The sequence below is a fragment of the Idiotropiscis lumnitzeri genome, chromosome 1 (assembly GCF_059441095.1).
Source record: "Idiotropiscis lumnitzeri isolate Australia: NSW breed Sydney's pygmy pipehorse chromosome 1, RoL_Ilum_1.0, whole genome shotgun sequence".
NCBI classification, from domain to species: Eukaryota; Metazoa; Chordata; class Actinopteri; order Syngnathiformes; family Syngnathidae; genus Idiotropiscis; species Idiotropiscis lumnitzeri.
The window spans coordinates 6,642,582-6,663,448 of NC_142391.1; the positions used below are offsets into that span (position 1 = coordinate 6,642,582).

General features: G+C 41.4%; 1 protein-coding gene and 1 long non-coding RNA gene across 4 annotated transcripts in view; one reads left to right on the forward strand and one right to left on the reverse strand.

Moving 5' to 3' along the window:
• Positions 1-20,867, forward strand: part of stxbp6 (syntaxin binding protein 6 (amisyn)) — a 48,154-nt gene that overhangs the window by 5,670 nt on the left and 21,617 nt on the right. For all 3 annotated transcript variants that reach the window (XM_088313792.1, XM_088313784.1, XM_088313799.1), the window contains one exon: positions 3,718-3,936. In XM_088313792.1, the coding sequence (XP_088169918.1) occupies positions 3,783-3,936 (154 nt within the window). In that variant the 5' untranslated portion in view covers positions 3,718-3,782. The remainder of the gene's footprint in view (positions 1-3,717; positions 3,937-20,867) is intronic.
• On the reverse strand, positions 11,890-17,010 carry LOC148343002 (uncharacterized). Its single transcript, XR_015844240.1, has 4 exons — positions 16,870-17,010; positions 12,543-12,654; positions 12,276-12,386; positions 11,890-12,122 (listed from the first exon to the last, which is right to left on the reverse strand). It is a non-coding gene; the product is annotated as an uncharacterized LOC148343002 (long non-coding RNA).

The window sequence follows — 20,867 nt, forward strand, 5'->3', positions numbered from 1 at the left end:
TTCCATTCCTTGCCGCAGGAATGTCACTTTTACTGTACTGTACATCCCCAAATGTGCACACGTGGCCATACTGGATAAACAGCTGCCCTAAGAAGCACTGATGGTTCGACATCACCCTCAAAGGATGTTTGCGATGTAAAATCCAAGCCTGTGAGTCATTAGGAAAGACGTCTTTTTACGACTACTGCTCGGAAACAAATTCCCATATCTACGCATTGGTTGTTGTAGGCTCACAAATGTGTGTTTGGCGGCTGACAGTCCTGACAGGTTAACAATCAATCAAACGGGGACGCTGTTGGCTGCTTTTTGCTAGCATCTGGTTGAAGGTAGCCGCCTGGCCCGCGCTCCTTCGCTGTTGTCTTTGCTCAAAGTGAGGACTGACTTCATTACTGTCTTACCGCATAAAGAGGCCGTAACCAAACTTCATTTTCCTCATTGGCATTGTGTAATGCAAGTACAGTACTGTAGTATGCTTATATGCATGTGCCTTTAAGGGGTGTGGCCTTCTAAACAATAATTCCTTCTAATTTTGATCTCTGAGCATTCATGCAAACTCCCTGAGCCTTTATCGGTCCGAGGTGAGCAACATTAGACATGCACAAGGCGGCCAAATCGGTATCATACCTGTCCAAAATGTGAGATAATAAGTTATGTGGTGTATGTTCCAAAAAAAAAAAAAAAAAAAAAGAATCCTTCATGTCATCGTCACAAGAATGCAAATCGGCAAGAATTGGGTTGCAAAATTAATTAGTTCCCTCACCATTGTGCCACTGTTTCGGGTCAATCCTTATCGCTTTGCCCTCGCAACTGAATCACTTGTAGGTGGTCTTGGTTTGAATCTGGGTTTGATTAACGTAATGATCCGGACCAAAAGGGGGGGAAAAAAAACCAAACCGCAATTTGCTTTCTGAGTAACATTCAAACTAGCATCACTCTTTCCATAAAGCAAGCCGCGAGATTGATCTTTGCAAAACAAGATGAATGCGACTTCACCTCCGCGAACTGCTGCTTCATTACTTTCTAATGGAATCGAAAGATTTTGAAGCGGCACCATGCATCCGTGTCTTTTCGTTGCTTTTTCCCGGGAAAAGAACGTCTACTTTGTAACAAAGCCAAGAAGCGAGCAGGCCCGGTGCCTTTTGGCCCAGCTCCGTACTCTCGGGACTTAACGCCGTGTTTTTCCTTACTGGGTGATAATCGGCCATGAAATTTCTGCACGTCGTTTGGCTGCCCCATCCACCGAACATTTCGTAGGACGGCTCCGAGTCGAGGCATACGCTTGGCATCATAGTTGGTTTCATGTTACTGCCTGGGGGCTGCTGTCTGCCTCTTCTTGGTGTTTCTTCTTCCTCACATCGTCATTTTCTCATGCTTCAGTGGGCCACCTGAGGGGGTGGAAAGCGCTCGCATTTGCCTGGTGACAGCTTGCGGGTAGATGCGGAGCAACCTTCCTGCTCAGCTGGAGGAGGAGGAGGAGGGGATTAGGGTTCCCACTGAGAGCATCTTTAACGTTGGATTGTAAGTTTGTTTCTTTGTTTTTTACAGGTAGGTGATTCATTGAAACATGAAAAAAAAAACGTTTTTTTCTGCAATATACTCTGGAGTAGTGAGGCACGGACAAGTGAGAAATTAATTATATTGAGGTCACGCGAAACCAATAAAACTCCCTTTGTAATCTTAATCACAGAAGTTGTTTTGCATCGCCTTGCACGTGTGGAATTTTGAATATTCGAAATGGTCATGCAAAAGCGAACTGGTAACGTCACATGACGATGGCTGTTAGACTCTCAGTCCTTTTGAATGCGACTTTGCTTACCTCGCGTAACTTCCGTCGCATATTTTTCTTCTTTTTACATCATTCGTCTCCACAGCACATCAGCTGGTTCTTTATATAACTGTCACGAAAAACGACAAAGTTTTACAGTTTTATGTTCTCACAACCGTTGACTATATGGGGCGGAGCTAAAGAAGCATACTAATTGTCTAGTTTGTGTTTCTATGGGTACGACAGAATTAATTTCCTTCCATGTGTTCAGTTGTTTATTAAGCCAGTGTACTCATCGACGATGCCGATGTAAATCTTTCACCAAAGAGCCGTCTGGCGAAAATTTTTTAAGCTGATCACGTACATTTGTTGCTGTTGCAGATCTCTATCACTTGGCTTTGCCTTTGCGCGCTCTGCTAATCAGACTCGCGTTATTGCTTTTTTTTTGCATTGCTCACTTCCAAGCCCAAGCGAGATGTTTCAGTTTGAGTTTTTCTCCCAGAATCGCTCTTTAGTCCGGCGCCAGAGCTTTTTATGTTGCACTCTGTTCCCTGGAGGTCGACGTCATCCCGACACAACAATGACCTCCGGCCAACAATAGCCCCCCCCCAACCCCCTTCCCGCCCAGACGAGACTCGTTTGTTTGTGTATTATTTACTGCTCGACTGTAGCCTGCTTCTTACTTTGCTGCTCCCCTCGGCCCACTAGATTATTACTTTTGAAAGATTGCGGCGATGGAACAAAGAAACTTTTTAATTTTTAAGTCTGTTATTTATTATCTTACTAAAAATAATCTGTTGGGTTTTTTTTTTTTGGACGGACTTTGCTTTGCCGCACAGTAGTTCCTTCACTGGTTACGAATGACAAATTGATTCCTCGGCTGTAAGGGTGGTGTGTGTGGTTTGGAGTTTTTGCGTGTCTCCCCATTGTGTAGCCGATCACATCCACAGACCTCATGGAAGCATTTGGATGGAATGAATCCACTTCTTTGCAAAGGCATGAACTTCTAGTTCGCAAAGTTGAGGACTAGATTGACCGACTATCTTGTGATGTTGTGCTTCCTGTTTGCAATGGATTATCTTCATTCAACACCAAATAAATGTCACTTGTCGACTTGGCTGCGTTGACAAAGAATTTGACAAGCTGCTAAAAGCAGTCTGCTCGCCACGACATCTGTCAATTAGAAACTGAGTTGCGCTGTTTGTTTCCAAATTGCCACATGATGTGGCAAGAATATGAAGCAGTTCCACTTTTGGCCCCTTACTAAATACATTCCATGCCAGAACTTGGTATTCCTCTCTATAGAACTGAATGTTCTGTGCCGAAAGGTCAATTATACATAGACCTCTACACCTCTTGACTGTGCCGAAGCAGTCTGCCAATTCAATGAGCGTTTACAAATTTCCATAAGACAAGAATTATTTTTTTTCTTTCGTCTCTTTTATGTTGTATTTTGCTTTTATACAATACAGGGCTATTGTTCTTGATTAAAAACGCTTTACGAATTATTTTTTTTTTGCGGGCTGGAACGGATTCATGGAATTTCAATTAATTTCAATGGGCAACACAGATTTAATATACTGTACATGTAAATTTAGTTACGACTGCAGCTTGGTCATAGAACAAATTTAATTTATGTAACGAATGAAAAGGAAATCTCTGTTCAATATAGAATCCTGTGAAATTGAAGCAAAATTTTGGCCCGCATGTTTCTATTGGCCAATTTACAGAATTTCATTCATTTTGGTTGACGTACCAGTGCTGTACAGTGAGCGCTAATGACGCCATACATCGCACGAAAATGAAATGTGTTTGTTCGATCACAGTCCACGTGATCAAATGTCAATTTCTAATTAAGATTACCTCTCAATACAATGCGGCAAGTCATTTTTATGTGTTCAGGTCAATCTCATTTATCTTCCTTGTCCCGTCTCTCCCCTCCACCGACACAGCCTGAGAGTGCAGCTCACCGTCGCCCTGCGGAAGCCCTTTGCCAGCTGACCCGCCAGCTTCCAAAATGAGTGCCAAAGCTGCCATCAACAAGGAGGTCTTCGTTCCCCACGACGAGAAGATGTTGGCAGCCGTGCAGGTGAAGCGGAAGACTAAGAAGAAGATTCCTTTCCTGGCTACTGGCGGTCAGGGAGACTACATGACATTCATCTGTCTCTCAGGTCAGACCTTTTTAACGTCTTCCTTAATTCCCTTGCTGATGTCCGCAATCATGAGCTTGTTTTCCCTCGGCCAATAAAATGACACACTAAATCAATTAAATGCCGAGCTGTAGGTCAATACAGATTAGATTAACGCTGAAACCGAATTATTGTTTTGCTAACAATTGGTTTAATTTTTGTTTCACGGCGTGTTAATTGAATCAGTCCTGCATAGCATTCATGGCTGGAACGTCAAGGGCCTGGTAATTTATGTTTCACAGGATCATTGAACTTTGAAATTTTGACGGCTGGGTTCATGCTGTGTGTTTGGTAATGTGAAAATGAACTCTGGTGTGATAGCGCTGCGAGCGCGATCCATTTTGCTATGTGTAAAAATTCAATACGTGAACCGTGGTGTGTACCCAAGAAGCAGACGGAGTGATAGTTAAAATGACTTAATCTCCAGTTACCTGGATAAAGACGGTGTATTTTCTTAAAAGGAGAAACAACAACCGTAAAGCAAAAGCAGCGTTCACACTGAAAACTCTAGATTTCTCCATCCGTAAATCCGTAAATCATGTTGGATCATTGTAACTCAACTGAGCAGCAGCATTTTGGACCAACTGGAGAAGCTTGAGGGAGGACTGGCTGACTCCAAAATAGTGCATAAACATAGACAATGCACTTTCTGGCTACCATTGTTTTCTTATATCGTAGAAAAAAAGCATAATCAGTCAGTTCTTGCTGAGTTTGAAGTAAGTTACATTATTTACGAATACATCTAAATGTCCCAATCATTATATGCATTTTTCATGACCTAGAACACTTGAACTCTGGCTGGAACGCTGCATGACCCACCCTCATAATAACAGCCAAAAGTATAGTTGGGCTGTGTCCACCACACTTTTCGTGCGACTGTTTTGCTATTACAGTTTGTTAAGTCAAAGGTAAACTGTATAGAGCGAACACTGGTGCGCACCCAACTCACATTCGAAGAGGTGCCCTCTGTCTGTTCTGGTGCTGGTCGGTTCAATTCAAATCTGAACGCTGCACGAACCAACGAGACAGATTAATATGGAAATTCCCAACAATCATCCGAACGATGGTGCACACCATACACGGATTTTCAAGTCAAATCTGAAGCTTTTTATTTCACTTCGGTGCTAATGTGAATACCCAGCGTTAATGTTACTGATACTGTGGTTTGATTGGTCAAGCGTGAAAGCCATCTTCTTCTAAACCCCGATGCCCAACAAATATACAATCTCAATCCGCTTGCAAGCGAACTCTAGTGCGCCTACTTGAGATGACATTTTTTGTGTGAATGTGTGCATTCGCTGCACAGCCATACAAAGAGTGATTATTCAGTCATGGCCGGTTTCTGCTGACTGAACACGAGGTCAATGCATATGCTGTACATAAAAGTGAGGGGAGGGGACTCTCTGAGACTTCCAGTAGTGGAAAGTTGAGGCCCTCGGGTCATACAGTGGCTGAGTTATGTAACGTGTGGTATGTCACAGCTGAAGGAAGCCCACAAACTGAGGGAGGAGACTGACTGCGGTGTTAGCTACAACCAAGGAAGGAGAGAGTACCACCGCGAATGCTTTGCATAATATCCAGAGGCAGTTTCAAGAGATAACTTCAGGTTCATCTTGTTATAGGAATTTCTACTTAGTGTGTGATGTCTCTTTTTCAGGAGAATTAAACTGTTTTATAGCTCTCATATGTATATAACACTCCGCAAATTCCGGTTGTCTGACACATTTAGCACCAGAAATTCTATGAAATCTTTCCACTGTGTCAGAGTGACGAACGTGTGCATGTTTGCTTATCAGGACGGAAGCCGTTTATTCAATGGGTAGCATAGTAAAACGACGTATTAGCATGATAGTTTACATTTGGATTAAATAAACGCAACAAAGTGCAGTGGCACCTTGTCTCACAAGTTTAAGTTTGCATGACCAAGCTCATAAGGTGAGTCATTTTTAAATATTTATTCCTAATTTGAAATGAATTAAAAGGCCATCACTCTTAATAAAACACAACCAATTTTTGTCACTTTTTTTTTTTTAAATAATGCATTAAAATGTACTGGTATTTTAGAAAAATGTAAAGAAATAAATTGGTTTTATAAATGAATCAGTGTACGTTGTGACAAGCTAAGTCCCAGTTGTCGTGTTGTATGTGTGCCTTTAAGGGGCGTAGCCTAGTGAGTGATATGAGGAGCTCTCCTCGTGAGTCTTGTGAATGCCAGGACATGACTTTGGGCCGACTGTACCTGCTTGCAAATGTTCTTGTTTTGTATTTGTATTTTGTTTTGACCGTTTAACGTTTAGTAAACGGCTAAAAGTGCATCGGGGACAGTTTCGCTTCCCTCGAGCGCTGGTGTAGCTGAAGTTCACTCGAAACTCTTCGCAACAAGAAGCAAAAAAAATCACCAAGCAAGCGGCTTGTGAGCTGAAAAAGTCTTGTCTGGTCTAGTTGTGAGTTTTTAAGTCGATGAGTCAGTTGGCATTTGTCTTGTTCGGTCTTTGCTCGTGTTCAAAAAGTAACTGAGGGAGTTGAAATTTGAAGGTCAAGTGCCAGTTTTGATGGACAATTCTGGTGGCCACTGGAGGTTCTCAGTTTTCACACTTTTAAATTTATAGTTTATATAGAACGATGGACGGATGGCTGAAGGTTTCACTGGTTCCGCAATTAATGAGAGCAGTCCGCGTGATGTTTTTTGTTGGACCTCGGGTCATTCCTTCAGTTTTGGAAGCGGCGGAATAATCAAAAGGTCTGGCTTGTTCCCCACTTGGAGCGCAAGGCTTCTTGTCCTGTGTGGCTCTTTGAAAATAAGTCTGGATTTCCTCACCGGGCTTATTGTTGTTTGGCCTCCAAGTGACCTTGTATTTCAGAGTCAGAACAACACTATGGCTGTGCTCAATTTGTTTTTTTTTCAATCCATCCCCCTCTGTTCAGCGTACTCTTATCCAAATAAGGTGCAAAAGCAAACCGAGAGTCTCGCTGGTCAGTGCAGCAACGATCTGGCCAAGTAGGCTCGCACGGAATTGTTTGAACGCCCTAACAACAACATCACGGGAGTGTTTGCTGGAAGCAAGCCAGCAGCTCGACATGGTCCAAGTCAGTTAGCGAGCACCGTCTTTGATCACTGGGCTCCATGCGGTGCCTTATGGCGGGACCTCGGGGCCGAAAGGCTGCGACGCCAACAGAATGTTTGGCAAGGGAGAGACGAGAGGCCCGTTGAATAAGATAAGACCCAGTCAATGTTTCATCAGCGTGAAGCAGACATTGATTCGCACAGCATCCCTCGCCACTGTACGGTTTCAGAAGTGCCGTTATCGGATTCACACTGTGCGAGTTAATCGCGTGCGACGGAAAATCAACGCTAACGATTGAAGTGCTCACATGGAGACGAACGACTTGACACCGTATGTTCTGCTTGTTGCTGTTTCGTGTGAGGTTTGTAGGTGACACCACTTCAGTTTCAGACTTTTTGTAATGCTACACGTTTGTAGCCTTTTTTTTTTTTTTGTATGGGAAATTCTGTATTTTACAGACGTACATAGTTACCATGTTAAACATTGACACAAGGATCTGTAACTGTAACTTGCGTTCAGCTCTGCAAAAAATAAAAATAAAATAAATAAATAAATACAAATAAATAACTAAATATATAATAAATAAATGAATAAATACACTGCAGCTCAACCTATGACAAGCAGAGGTCATGGCGAATGATACTTTGTTTTTGGCAGAATTTAGTACGAGAAGTTTTCAATTTTTATATTTCATTTTTAAAACTCTGCTGTGTCTGACAACTACGACTCACATTACACAAACCAATGTTATTATTTCAATTGGATGTGAACTTGTCATGCGAATACTAAAATGGTAGCGTTGATCTGCGCTAAATGAGACACAACAACAACCTTCAAAACCCCCAAAAGATTACCTTAAATTTGTTTTGACTTTCACGCCGATACTGTAATTTATTTACTTGTGGTGAATCCCTCCTATGCGCACATCCTCATTGCTTTTATTTATTTATTTCCATCTCCTTGGTGATGTGTTTTGGAGTGCTCATGTTATCTTCCGAGCAAGCCCATCGGTAATCATTTTACAACACAAGCCTGGTGCGTTTATGCTCTTGTGAGAATTTCAAAGTGGGATGCATGTAGGAGTATTCTTGAGAGAGTATTCCAGCTCATGCGGTTGTGCGGGCATATTGTTAAGGTTGTTTGTTTGCATGCGTAATTCGAAGTGTAGGCCGTCTCATACGCATCCGCATGCTTGGGGAATCTCTTTGTTTGGCAACATTCAGCCGCCTTTTGGTTGGACTCACAGAGCAGGTGTTTAGTGCCTATATATATTTATATATAAAATCTATTTTCTGATATTTTCAAGAAGACCGTGATTGCTACCACTGTTAAATTTATCGATCACCTGACAACAAATTGATTTAAGTGCAGGTTCCCGACCAGATGCCACATAGAACGGCCCACGTTATATCACAAGTAAAACAACTCCATTTTCAATAATCTTATTCCAGAGCTGAACTCTGTGTCAATGTTTTTGCTTCAAGCCACCTGGTAAATAAAATCAGCTGTTTCTCCTTGGGCTTCTACATTTCAGTCCCTCCTTTGCTGTTTTGATCATCAGCTCGCTGCCCCGAAGCTATTGATTACCTTGTGAGATGGATGGGCTGGGAGCCTTGTGTAACTCGCTGGTAAATTAAGCTCCATAGGCCAGAAAAGTTATGATTGTTTGTTTGGTAAAAAAAAAAAAAAAACTTTCTGTATTCCATGTATTCGTTATATATCCAGTTGTAGGTGTGCTCATCCAAGTTATCTCAACCTGAAAAAATAGAAAGCAGGACAATGGATATTTATATGAATAAAGCAGTTTTTGATTTATTTGTCTATAGGTGCATGGAATAGGCCCACTCTGGAATCTAATTTCCATAGTTTGGGGACTGAGCACTCGGTGTGACTGCCTTCTTAAAATTCTTTCCTTTGTTTGTTGTTATTAATGTGGGGCTCAGTAAAATTTTATTTTGAGCGATTTCCTATACAGAAAAAAAAGTTTGCTCATCCTGGTTAAGTCTTGGAAATCTTTTTAAATATTAAAATTAAATTAAAATATTCCACCCCCAAGCCGGTTTCACATAGTAATCATGAGTAGGCCTCACCAAAAAGTCTGTAAAACCAACGGCCTTCAAAAACAAACTCCTCCTCGAGATTTTGTCCAGTTGCTACCAAGTTTTGCCCACATGAAACTGATAGGTGGATGGAAAATTGTCGTTATCGATCACTCAACTCTAACAACTCCACATAACCTTGTCTTTGTAAGATACTCACAGGTGCTTCCCTCCTGAAATAAATGATAGCGCATTGTTCAAGTGCCAATTTTTTTTCATAATCAGCATATTCATATTGCATTTTTTTTTTAATCAGTCTTCCTAAATTTCTTGTGAGGCATCTTATTGCATCTAGTCAGACCGATTAGGTAAATATATCCAGCACATATTTTCTACAGTTCTTGTCCTCATTAGGTTCACATATGAGCTGAAGTTTATCCTAGCTGACTTTTAGTTCAGAGGTGAGGTACATCCTCTGTCGCCCATTAATCAAACGTCGATTCACATTCACACCTTTAGGAAATTAAGCATTTCTTGGAATGGAGGAAGCCAGAGTACATGGAGAAAACCCACGCAAAGCCTGGGGAGAACATGCAAACTCCACACAGCCCAAGGCAAGCAAAAATGACTTTAAACGGACTTGGCACAAATATATTTTATAATGTGGACAAGTGATGTAACCTAAGGTCTTAGGGAGTTTGGACCAATGTTTGTTAATGAGGCGACGCCAGACTTGGGTGTGTGGGCGGCCTGTGTTCTGAAGAATGTTGCCTTCTGTAGGCTTCTTGCAGGGCCTGTGCATCGCTTGCGATTGATGCCAGCCTCCAAGTATTCACTGACAAACGGCCCACTCACACTGGACTAATAGCACATTCTGCGTCCATTCCATGCATGCACGGGTCGTGTGTGCATACCTCAGTCCCTCCCCATCATGGTGGACTTCATTCGTACTAATTAGCCCCTTGCTACAGTTCAGATACTTTCCAAAACACAGACAGACTTCCCACTTGCATCCCCACCCATCGTGAAAAACTCCTCCTCCTCTCTGTCCACCATGCGCATATCTCAGAGAGTCTTTCAGGGTTTGGGAAAGTTCTCTGTGATTGATTGACGAGAGCTCAACTAGGGAGAGACGTAAAAAGAAAGATAACCTGAGGGGGAGCTGCAAAGAGTGATGGATTTAAGACAGGTGGACTATAAGAGATTAAAGATCAGGTGCAGTGCAGGTGGACTGACAAATACACAATATATGCGTTGGGGTTTAAAATGTCGACGTGAATATGCAGTAGGTTTGTGCATTTGCAATTCATCCCAACTCTGTCAGCTCTGCGTTTCTGTTTTATACCAAACTCGGCGTCATCCATATTAATCAGCAATTCCAGAGTCTAACTTTGATTCATGGAGCACCCTATCATTTTCGCTATAATGTCACAATGCAACTCTTCTTCTCCCTTTTTTTTAATGCGTTTTTGTTTATGTGCCTCTTCCCTGTGTCAGCTGTAAAAGTGAAGAACTTGGGTCATGGAGTGATTTCCTGGCATGAGTTGAGACACAACTTTTATTGAGACTATTGGGATTGGGACGGTCCAGGATAAAAAGTTCACAGGAGCATTTGAGCGGGATTTAAATTTTCTTTCAATTCGTTCTCTATTGCATGTCGTACGAAATAGAGGGAGTTCATGAGGAGAAAGCGGGCAACAAACTGTTCAATGAATTACTTCCCAAAATAAATATAAATATATATATATATATATATATATATATATATATATATATATTTTTTTTTATTTATTTTTTTATTTTTTTAGTTAGTTTTTGTAAAATGTAGCTGACCTCCAAAATGGGAGTGGGATTCATTTTGAACGGGAGTGGGAGTTGAATTCATTGGGAATGATACGGGACAGGATTTTTTTTTTTTTTTTTTTTTTGGTGGTTCTAGGTCTGGGCATTTTTTAAAAATTTTTTTAATTTTTTTTTGGAGTGGGATAGGGCAGGAGTGAAAATCCAAGTCTGAAAGAGTGTCACTTGAATGCTGCAAATCACAATGAGAGGGTGGTTAGCAAGTATGTCGTGCAGTCAAGATCCAGGTTTGAATCTCTGTTGACCAGTGGAATTGACATGTTCTAACTCTGTTTACCCCGCCGAACTATTTTGGTTTCACTTTAAAATACAATGTTAACTTGTTAAAAAATAACTCTGTACTCTGTTCATTTAACACCAACTGAGTAGTTTACTCATCAAGCGTGGTGTCCAGTTAAATTGGTAACGGCCGTACAATAATATCAATGCCTCATTTTTTTCGCGCTGGTTGCACCCACTGTTTATTTTGGTCTATTCTTGCGCGTGACTCAGCAGGATTTGCAGCTACAGATCAGTTGATGGTGGCCTTGTAATCCTGGAAGGTAACGACCAAACATAACTGCCATTGTTTATGCCTGTTTGCCATTCACATGGAATTCTCGACGTATAATTGGGTATTTGTACCAGTTTTTCAACTGAATATTTTTCGATGATGATATTGAAGGTGTCCAAGTGTCAAAATAATTTGGTACTTGTGTGCTCAGTATTTGATGTCCTTGTGACAAAACCATACTTGCATGTAACAGCCTAGACCCCAGCGTTCAATAATCTCCTGTGAACAAAGAACTGAGTCAACTACCTTTATTTATTCATAGCATGGTTCAGGAATTTCAATTTTAAAAAATTATGATTTGAACAGTTTTTATACAAGTTGAGTTTTGGGCTCACATATCGTACTCCTAGCCCATGTTTTCATAGTAATGTGTGATTGAATTAATGCTCGATACTCCCTCATGTCCAAATTTAAGTTTAGTGGGTGGAAATGGAATGAGTGACCGTAGCAATCTTTGGCTGTGAAGTTTATTTTAACAGAATAGGATACATTTTAGTGACCAGTAGAGGAAAGAAATTTGGCATTGTTCCCACCCAGGAGAGTTCAAACGTGTCCTCGGGATGTCATGTCAGGCTAGCCGCAGAAATCTCACTCGTTTCGACGACTCCTCTGAATTGTGCTTCCGGTGTGGACAGAGCAAGCGCCCACTCCCTGCAGATGAATGCAAAAACAAACTTCACTCGCCGCCTCATCAATTACGTTTAGATTATAGGAGCGTTCTGCAGACGGTTTCATCCGAAAGATGGATAACCTCACAATATAAGAAATTTGACTTTGTAGTGGATGTGCAAGGAGCCTTCCCACCTGGTGCCGTCTCCACGTTCATCGGAGTCGGTATTACCGCAGCGCTAGGCGCGGTCCTCCGCGTTGACAGTGAACAGGTTGCTTTTCTGGCCTCCGTGCCGGGGATGAACTCTTGAACCAACATGTCGTATGACGTGTTGATGGCACCCGGCGGCAGGAAACAGAGGAGGCAATTATTTGCGATGAGCACACCGCCACATGGTTTTGATCATGTGGACTCTGACCGTACGTATTGGCTCGGACGTGACAAGCAAATTCCCCGCGTACCTGGAAAAAGTAGTCATTTTCTTTTGTTTCTGCAAGGCATAGTTTGGGGAGAATCAAAGAATGTCCGGACGGAAGAAAGTTGAAATCCAGGAAAGATAGATTTGCGATTGACCTGAATGAGGAAAAAAATGCTATATAAATTTTTTTTTTGCACACTAGTGGCGAGTATATGGCAGGTAGCTAGCTAGCTAGTTATAGGCTAGTCTGAGACAACATCGTCTCCACCTTAGACCATATTTGATATGAAAATGATAATGGGAATAAAATAGGAAGTAGAAGTACAAGAAACGTACCAAGATATAACCAGCCCCAAAAAAAGAAAACAAATGAAACATCCTTCAGGATATTTTAGTAAGACTGCAAATTTAATTGAGGCCTTTGAGAGGGGCAAGTCCATGGTAGGTCAGACGTGGTGGCGGATCAGTTGAACAAAAGCAAAATAACGCTTTCTTGCTCTTTGTCTGTGTGTGGACCATTATTTATAGACGTGTTCCTCATCTCCTTTTCAGTTGCTCAAGTCCATTAATTCCTGCTGCTCAATTGTTTCTGGATTCTCTTGGATGCACTTAACAGACTTTGGACACTTTTGAGAGGCCACTGGTTCAGTCGAAGTTGGGTGTAACGAAGTTATTGTCATGTGTTGAATTATTTATCTATATGGCTAATTTTATACTATCAGGGCAATTCATCTAGTTCTATCAAATTTAATTCATTTACATTTTTTTACAATTCTCAAATGTTCACATAGCAATGTCTATCTTGCATTTTTGACGAAGTTCAATTAAAAAAAAAACACACACACAAAAACTGGAAAATAGATTTGGATGCGGCACAAAAAAACGGTAAAACTCAAACAATGGATTGAGATATTAAACATGTCTTTAGCTCAACTTAATGCAGACATGACTTAAAAAAAAAATCAAAACATTCTGTTGACCTTAGAAAACATGAAACATTCCCTTAAAAATTCCCCCTTAAATGAAAAGCCTCCAGTCTACGGCTGCATCCAAAACGCCCGTTGATCATATTCCTTGTGAATAAAGCACATTATCTTCATGGATGGACATGACAGATATGACTTTGGCAGCATCCCCCATCGCGTTAATATACAGGTGCAGCCCGTAAATCTGCTCGGTCCGACTCCCCGGATGCTTCTATTTGTCAGGAAAGATTTATCTGAATTATTAGAGCACAATACCCGCTCCGCCACTGGGACTGGGCCGAGGGCGAGGCGAGGCGAGGCGGGGAGGATAGGAGTGGATAGTATCACAGGAAGCAGACATCTCATGAGTACTAACCTCTTCAAGTCTTGACTGGAAAGTACAATAATAGTCTTTTGTGCTTCAAATGGAACAAACAAGATGTGATTTTTTTTTTCTTTTTGTCTTAAAACGGACGTTGGAATGACAGAAAAAAAAAAAAAAAACTCAAGTAAAACAAGATAAAAGGGAGCGCACTGCCTGGCAGCAGTCGATTGAGATGCCCTGGTTTTAGAAGTCGAGATGAGTCTTCAGCAAAGTGACATTTAGATTCGTCCATCACTTCTTGTTTCCCTGAAGCCTTAAATTTTAAATTCATTGATTGTTCACACTCAAATCTCCGTTGATAGGCAGAGTTAGAGTTCGATGAGAAAATCACTTTAAAAAGAACATGGAACTCTTTTGAGCATTTTTGGAAAACAAAAAGAAAAACTTTTAACAAACACACTTTAAAAAATATATATTAATCATGAGTATTTTAGTAATAATTGAAATTAAAAAAATATCAAACGATTAATTTTTGGGAGGGGAACTAACAAAAAACTTACTACTAAAGTCGCAAAATTCATCTTTTCTTCATTATATTAAATCGTTGATTTTTTTTTTTTTTTTTTCCCTCCCGAGACAAACGGAGGTTCTTTTTTTTTACCTCTACTTGTTTTGATGTGCAACTGCCGTCTTCTTTGAGATCTTTAAAAAAGTCCTTGATGATCCAATCACATTCAGGAAACTAGTAGAGGTAAAAAAAGAACCTCCGTCTGTCTGAGCAAATGAAAAAACTCAACTACTAAGAATGACTACTGAATACGACACTGACATTGAAATTAATTAATACCGTAAACGATAATATGCATATCAATTTATTGATTGTTACTTTTCTCCTTGGTGGATCAAGGAAACTCCTTTCCCCCGGGACAATCAATGCCACTTTTTGTCTCCGTCAACATGACAACGCAGTTCAACTTTGACGTCTTACATCTAAATAGCAGTTCTAATCTGATGTTTATCGTCCGGTCGGTCAACGGAAATGGTTGAGCGGAATCTTCGTCGTGTGTCGCTTGCTGTTGCAATTTACAAACCCTGTAATGGCAGCAAAGGCGTCTGATTCCTAAAAGCGCATAATATATTATCTGCGACAAATAGATTTGGATTTACAGCATGCCTGTCAGATTTCACCTTGCCAGCTCGTCGATCCACAAACATGCTTCTCAGAATGCATCTTGATTTGACCCTCTTCAGCCCGTAAGCCGACGCAATGCATATTATCAGCCACAGCCCAAAAAAATAAACTCATTCAGTCTTGAAGCAGAATCTGAGGAGTCGGACGTATTTATTCAACTACCAAAACTACAACACGTAACGCCCCCCCCCCCCCCCCGCCCCTCCCCCACCCCCAGACAGCCTGAATCCAGTGCACTTGAATAATTGGACCCGGCGGGCAGATGCGCATACATACGTACCCTCGCGCCTCATCACTCTTCCATTGCATTTATCAGATAAAACCAGCCTGTTGTGAGATTAGAGTAAATGGGCTCTCTGGACTATGCTTGCCTTTCTTGGCCAGCAACAAATCTAGCAACAGCGGTGGGGCAAAGCCAGACTCCCATCGGGTTATCGGAAAGAGACATCGCCTTGGATAAGCCGCTCCGATTGTACGAGTGCTTTGCCCTCTGAGCGAGGAAAACCGCATACGGCTTAAAAAGTCTGAATTGGCAAATGTCATCCTGGCCAAATATTTGACAGATACATGTTTAGAGGGCTTACATGATCGGCATTTCTTAAAAGTATTTGCTGCATTTGTCTTGCTTGCACCAACAAAGAGTATATTGTCTCTTTCTGATGTGAACCATGTACAACCGGTTTTAGGTTTGCAGCGGGCCTGACATCAATGTTTAGAGTTTGCGAATGCACTTAATTAGGTCCAGGGGTGTTAGAATATGCGGTGATGCAGCACGTAGAAGTGTTTGCCGTAGTTTTGACTTCACGACTGTGCCATGTTCTGATGTGTTCCACTGTCGAAAAAGAACTCCACAGAATCCCACTTCAGGGGCACAGTTGCTTTTTCTTGAGCAATTAAAAATGGGTTTCCAGTGACATATTTTACAATACCTACTAGGGCTGTGTTGACAATTTGATATCAATATGTATCGTGATAGTTGGGTGATTGATATCAGTAGAAAATGGTATCGATAAATTATCGATAAAAAATAAAAAAACTAACAGATTCGACCTATTACTGCCCAACTGGCAAAAGGTCGACTTACCGGCCGTCTTGAGGAAATGGCCCGTAGCTCCATCATTCGAGAGCTCCGGAGAGGTGAGGCCGGCGTACGTAGCGGTTAAGCCGCTAACAAGCACCCTCCCCGGACACGCATCACAAGGGAGGCTGGCGTGCGTTTGACTTTTTTTCTAGTTCATTTTGAAAGTTAAATTTTTATATTTTGAAATAAAACAAATCGGAAATCAGCCCTTTTCCCTTTTTTATTTTCAATAGTAAAAATAAATAAATAAATATAATAATAATTCAATATATATCAATCGACCGATGCTTGCGTCACAATATAGTTAGTTATAATATAGTTTTCAGCCATATCGCCCAGCCCTAATACCTACCACAAATCGCCGCTATTAGACAGCTTTTCACCCATCATCATGATGTTGTCTGTACGCTGTACATTTTGTTTAAGCAGATTGCTGACTAGGCTAGGGCAATACAATTCGTGCAAATGGCTTACTATAAAGAACGGTTAACGACAACCTGCAAAGCGCTTGATGCACCAAAGCCATTCTTCCGTTAAATATCCAAGTTTTACGGCTCTTGGCTCATTAAACCAAAGGGCAATCAGCTTTTGTCTTGTGAGTCAAAGTTCATTGTTAAAAAATATCATAAAATGCCTTGACGAGGTTACCAGCAGCCCAACGCACGTTCAACATAATTGAACTACAAACCATATAGCTTTCTTCTTCTTTTTTTTTTAACTCTCATTTGCTCTTTGCCCTGTTTATCATCTACACTGTTACCAGCAGTTCCAAACACATTCACGTAAACTTTTCCTAATATTCCTTACCATCGTACAAGCTCATCAATGGAACGAGAGATGCGTCTTAATTTAATATGCCTGTTGGGTAGAATTCAGGAGCTCTCAAACAAACCAATTAGGCCTCCTGTTTTGTTCCCGCTGCTGCTTTGTCCTGGAGCCTGATCAGGCATATAGATGAATGGCAGTGTTTGGACAAGAAGAGCAAAAGGGTGGCTAATGGCCTCTTTGTTGACCTGGCTTGGCTTCGGCCGCGTGATCGATCAGCGTCGGTATAACAAACAAAATTGGGGTCATCAGCTGCAATATGTTGATTCTTTCTATCTTATCTTCTTTTTTTGTCTTTTTTCTGTTATTCAGTTAAAATCATTTTTTTTTTAAGCCTTTTTGATCATTCGCTTTCTTCCAATGCATTCATCCCAGCGTTGCATATCAAATATATGAGTGGCACGCATATTAATTGTGGTAATGAAGGTCAATCGGAGGAGCAGCTGGAGTCCTCCTCTGTTTCGAAAACACTGGCGGTGGCTAAGTAGCCGCCTGCCGCGGAACAAGCCCAAGCAATCAAAAACACCATATGCTTCCTCGCCATCACCCGACACCTTTTGCAGGGTCGCCACAGCGAGTTTTAGCCAAAGCACTTTGAAAGATTTTTTTTTTTTTTTTTTGTGCTATTGGATCCAATCTGATAAAACTTGCTTTTTACCCAATAATTGTTGACTAATTTTCGAAAGGTAAAAAAAAATAACAGAGTTAACTCAGGATCATCTGGTCTTTAGTGCTATCGTTATATATTCCTAACTCAATGCCGTGTACCACTAACGTTTACTAACACGGTGGTAAATTCATGATTATACTATTTTTTTCCTATAGTGATAAATTAAGGTCAAATTGACGTAATCATCTCCATCTTAAAACTGAAGACGCCGTTGTGACGTTTTCCGTATTCTGTTCAGCTTAGTTCATCAGCACATTATTCCAATTTACACCACTTGAAAACAAAGAAAAAGTACAACTTGAAGTTAGTCCCTCGTCTTGGATTCTTTTGAGTCGTCGCTCTCTGGGTAATTTCTGTAGCCTGGCCTCTCCTGCGCCACGTTTTACTTCATTTATGGATAATGTCTGGAGTCCTACAATTTTAGGAATGCTTTTGGCAAAATGCGGAATATCGGTACTGATTATTTATTTATCTAATTTATATATTTGTCTGTATTATTGTTGTATTGCACTGGAGAGGGGAGCCCTCTAATCTCGTTGCACACTTGAGTACAATGACAATAAAGGGATTTCTATTCTTTCTATTCTATAATTAGCTTGGGTTATAATCAGTCTACCACTTAGCTTGGGATTTGGTTGCGTCTTTTTGAGATATTTTGCCCAACTTAATTTTAAAAATGAACAGAAAAATGTGATTAGCCCCAGTAAATTTTTGATTAAAAAACGGGGGCCAAGTACTTTTTTACACCAAAAAAAATTCTCTGAACAAAAAAAAATAAAAAAAATAACACAAGTCAAAACCTCCTGTAAAAAAAACACAATTCAAAAACTGCTTTAAAAAAAATGCACCAGGGGAAATTCCACCCATCCATTATCTGATTCGCTTTACCTCACAATGGTCACGGGCGTGATGGCGCCTATCCCAGCTGTCTTCAGCCAGTTGGCGGGGTCCCCCCTGGACTGGTTTCCAGCCAATCGCAGGGCACACAAAGACAAACGATCATCCATGCTCACAATCACACCTACGGGCAATTTAGAGTGTTCAATCAACCTGCCATGCATGTTTTTGGAATGTGGGAGGAAACCGGAGTACCCAGAGAAAACAAACCCTGCACCTCTGAACTGTGATGCCACCGTGCCGCCCTCTGGGGTAAATGCTACACTAAATTAATTCAAGAGTCTAAATAGTTTATCACTGCAGTGTGCATTATGCTGAAATCTTGCAAAGTCTGATGAGGTTTTGCCTGACTTTTTCAATTTTATGTAATTCCACTGCATCTCATTTTGTCTTCATCTTCAATTCTTGCAATAGAAGGAGGTAACAAAAAAGATGTTTGCCTCATTTAACATTTCTCACGTCAGCTTCGTGGGAATGAACACCACGCCAAACAACTGTAGACATGCATCGCAGTTCATCAGTTGATTCTGATTAATTTCAGGTAAAATATGAGAGTGCAGATGTGTTGGGTTGGGGAAAAGAAAGCAACGGGAAACTTATTAGCAGTAACTCAAACCGTAACAATGTGCAAAGTGACTGACAAATGATTTGATGTTATAAAGAAACATCTAGATAATAACTAAAAGATGATTCGCACACAAAGCAGTCCATGCAGGTGGCTCATCTCCCAAAATGTGTCCTGGAACATGTCTAATGTTGACTTGACGCCAACGGCTGATGAATCAAAAGAAGTTAAGGTAATCGCTGTGTGAATTCGAAGAGTGAAAGCGGACCAGAAAAAGTGTGACCCTGATGGGCATGTCATCCTTCCCTGTACGTATTCATCAAAACGGTGTCATTAGAGGGCACAAATTGCCTCCTCTGCCAAGATGGCTCACACACACACGCACACACACACACACAGGAAGTTTCATTTGTTCGCTGTGTTAAGTGCTTTTCCCCCATCTGGTCTCTCCGTGCAGCAGGAAAGCAGCTGGGAGTTGTGTGAGTGATATTAATCTATGATATCATTCTTCCTTTGCTTTTGTGCGACAGGAAGAACATGTTGGACAAAAAAAAAAAAATACAAAAATGAGATAACCTCAATCATTACCTTCAACACACCCCGAGACTACGTAAAGAACAAGCCTGATTATTATTATTTTTCACCACCAGCATAAATTACACAACATATCCAGAAAAAAACTTTATGAAAGTTGGTGTGTTCTGTGGGCTAAACAGATTACTGGGAACTTTGCGGGGGTGGTGGAGAGGGGTAAGGGGGGGGGGGGTCATCCATGCCCTTAATGTGAAATACCAAAGCAGAGCCCACCCATCATCTGACTCAGGAAGTCGCAGCAGCATAGCCGCGGGGGCCCAGCAGTGTGCCGTCTCCAGGCTGTTGGGTGACATCGCCTCCTGAGGGGAGATAGATGCCAAGGTGCCGGTCCACATCCCGTCTAACCTTTAAACCCTGATCGGTACCAATGTGATCACCGTCTGACTTTGAACCACATGAATTCCATTCATGGATATTGGGGTCACCCGTCCCAAAGTGTCCTTCAACTCGACACCACTCGTGGCCTCACGGCTAAACAGTCCACCTATGACTTCACCAGAGCGGTCGCAGAATATGAAACAAGGTTTACTGGGGTACATAATTCATAGACGGGGTGCTCGCTTTACGGCAGAATTTGTTCTCCTTCACATACCGAAACTATTATTCAGAAATAGACCATTACCTCAATTAAGGTGAGAGACTAATTTGATTCACGCGCCCACGTTATTAATGCCCAAAACATGTCATTACTCACTCGTCAACGTCAAACTCTAAACATCATTGTGGTGTAAAGTAAAAGAAATCAACTTGACTAGTTTGTTATACGGTTAATGTAAAATACAGAGCTGGGCACTTGACCCTTTTTTGCCAGTCAGTCCCCGCCCTCCGGCCTCAACCCTCCGGCTTTATTCATAAAAATTGGCGGCCCTCAACCCTGTTCCAGCCCCCCCGCCCCAACCAAAAGAAAAAGCATGATGTAATGGTGCGCCCCTGTAGCAGGTGGGAGGCGTGGGTTGCGTGAGGTCAGAATTAGGAAATACAGGCACGCTTGAACGCACATTGCTGTCTCGTGTCTTTTCATACACAAACTGTTGGTCGTTGCGCTTTTGTAGCGTTCTGAAGCGATTTTTGTCATTTGCCCATTTCGCAGGATGTTCATCACGCGCACAAGGGCCAATTCGTGGGCCGGACTAAAATGAACTCCAGCCTTTTTTAATCGAACACTTTTTTAAAACACCCCAGGGACAGACTGCCCAGCTCTGGTAACATGTTAATAAACCTTTCCATGAACGGCTAATAAAAGTTTCTCAAAGC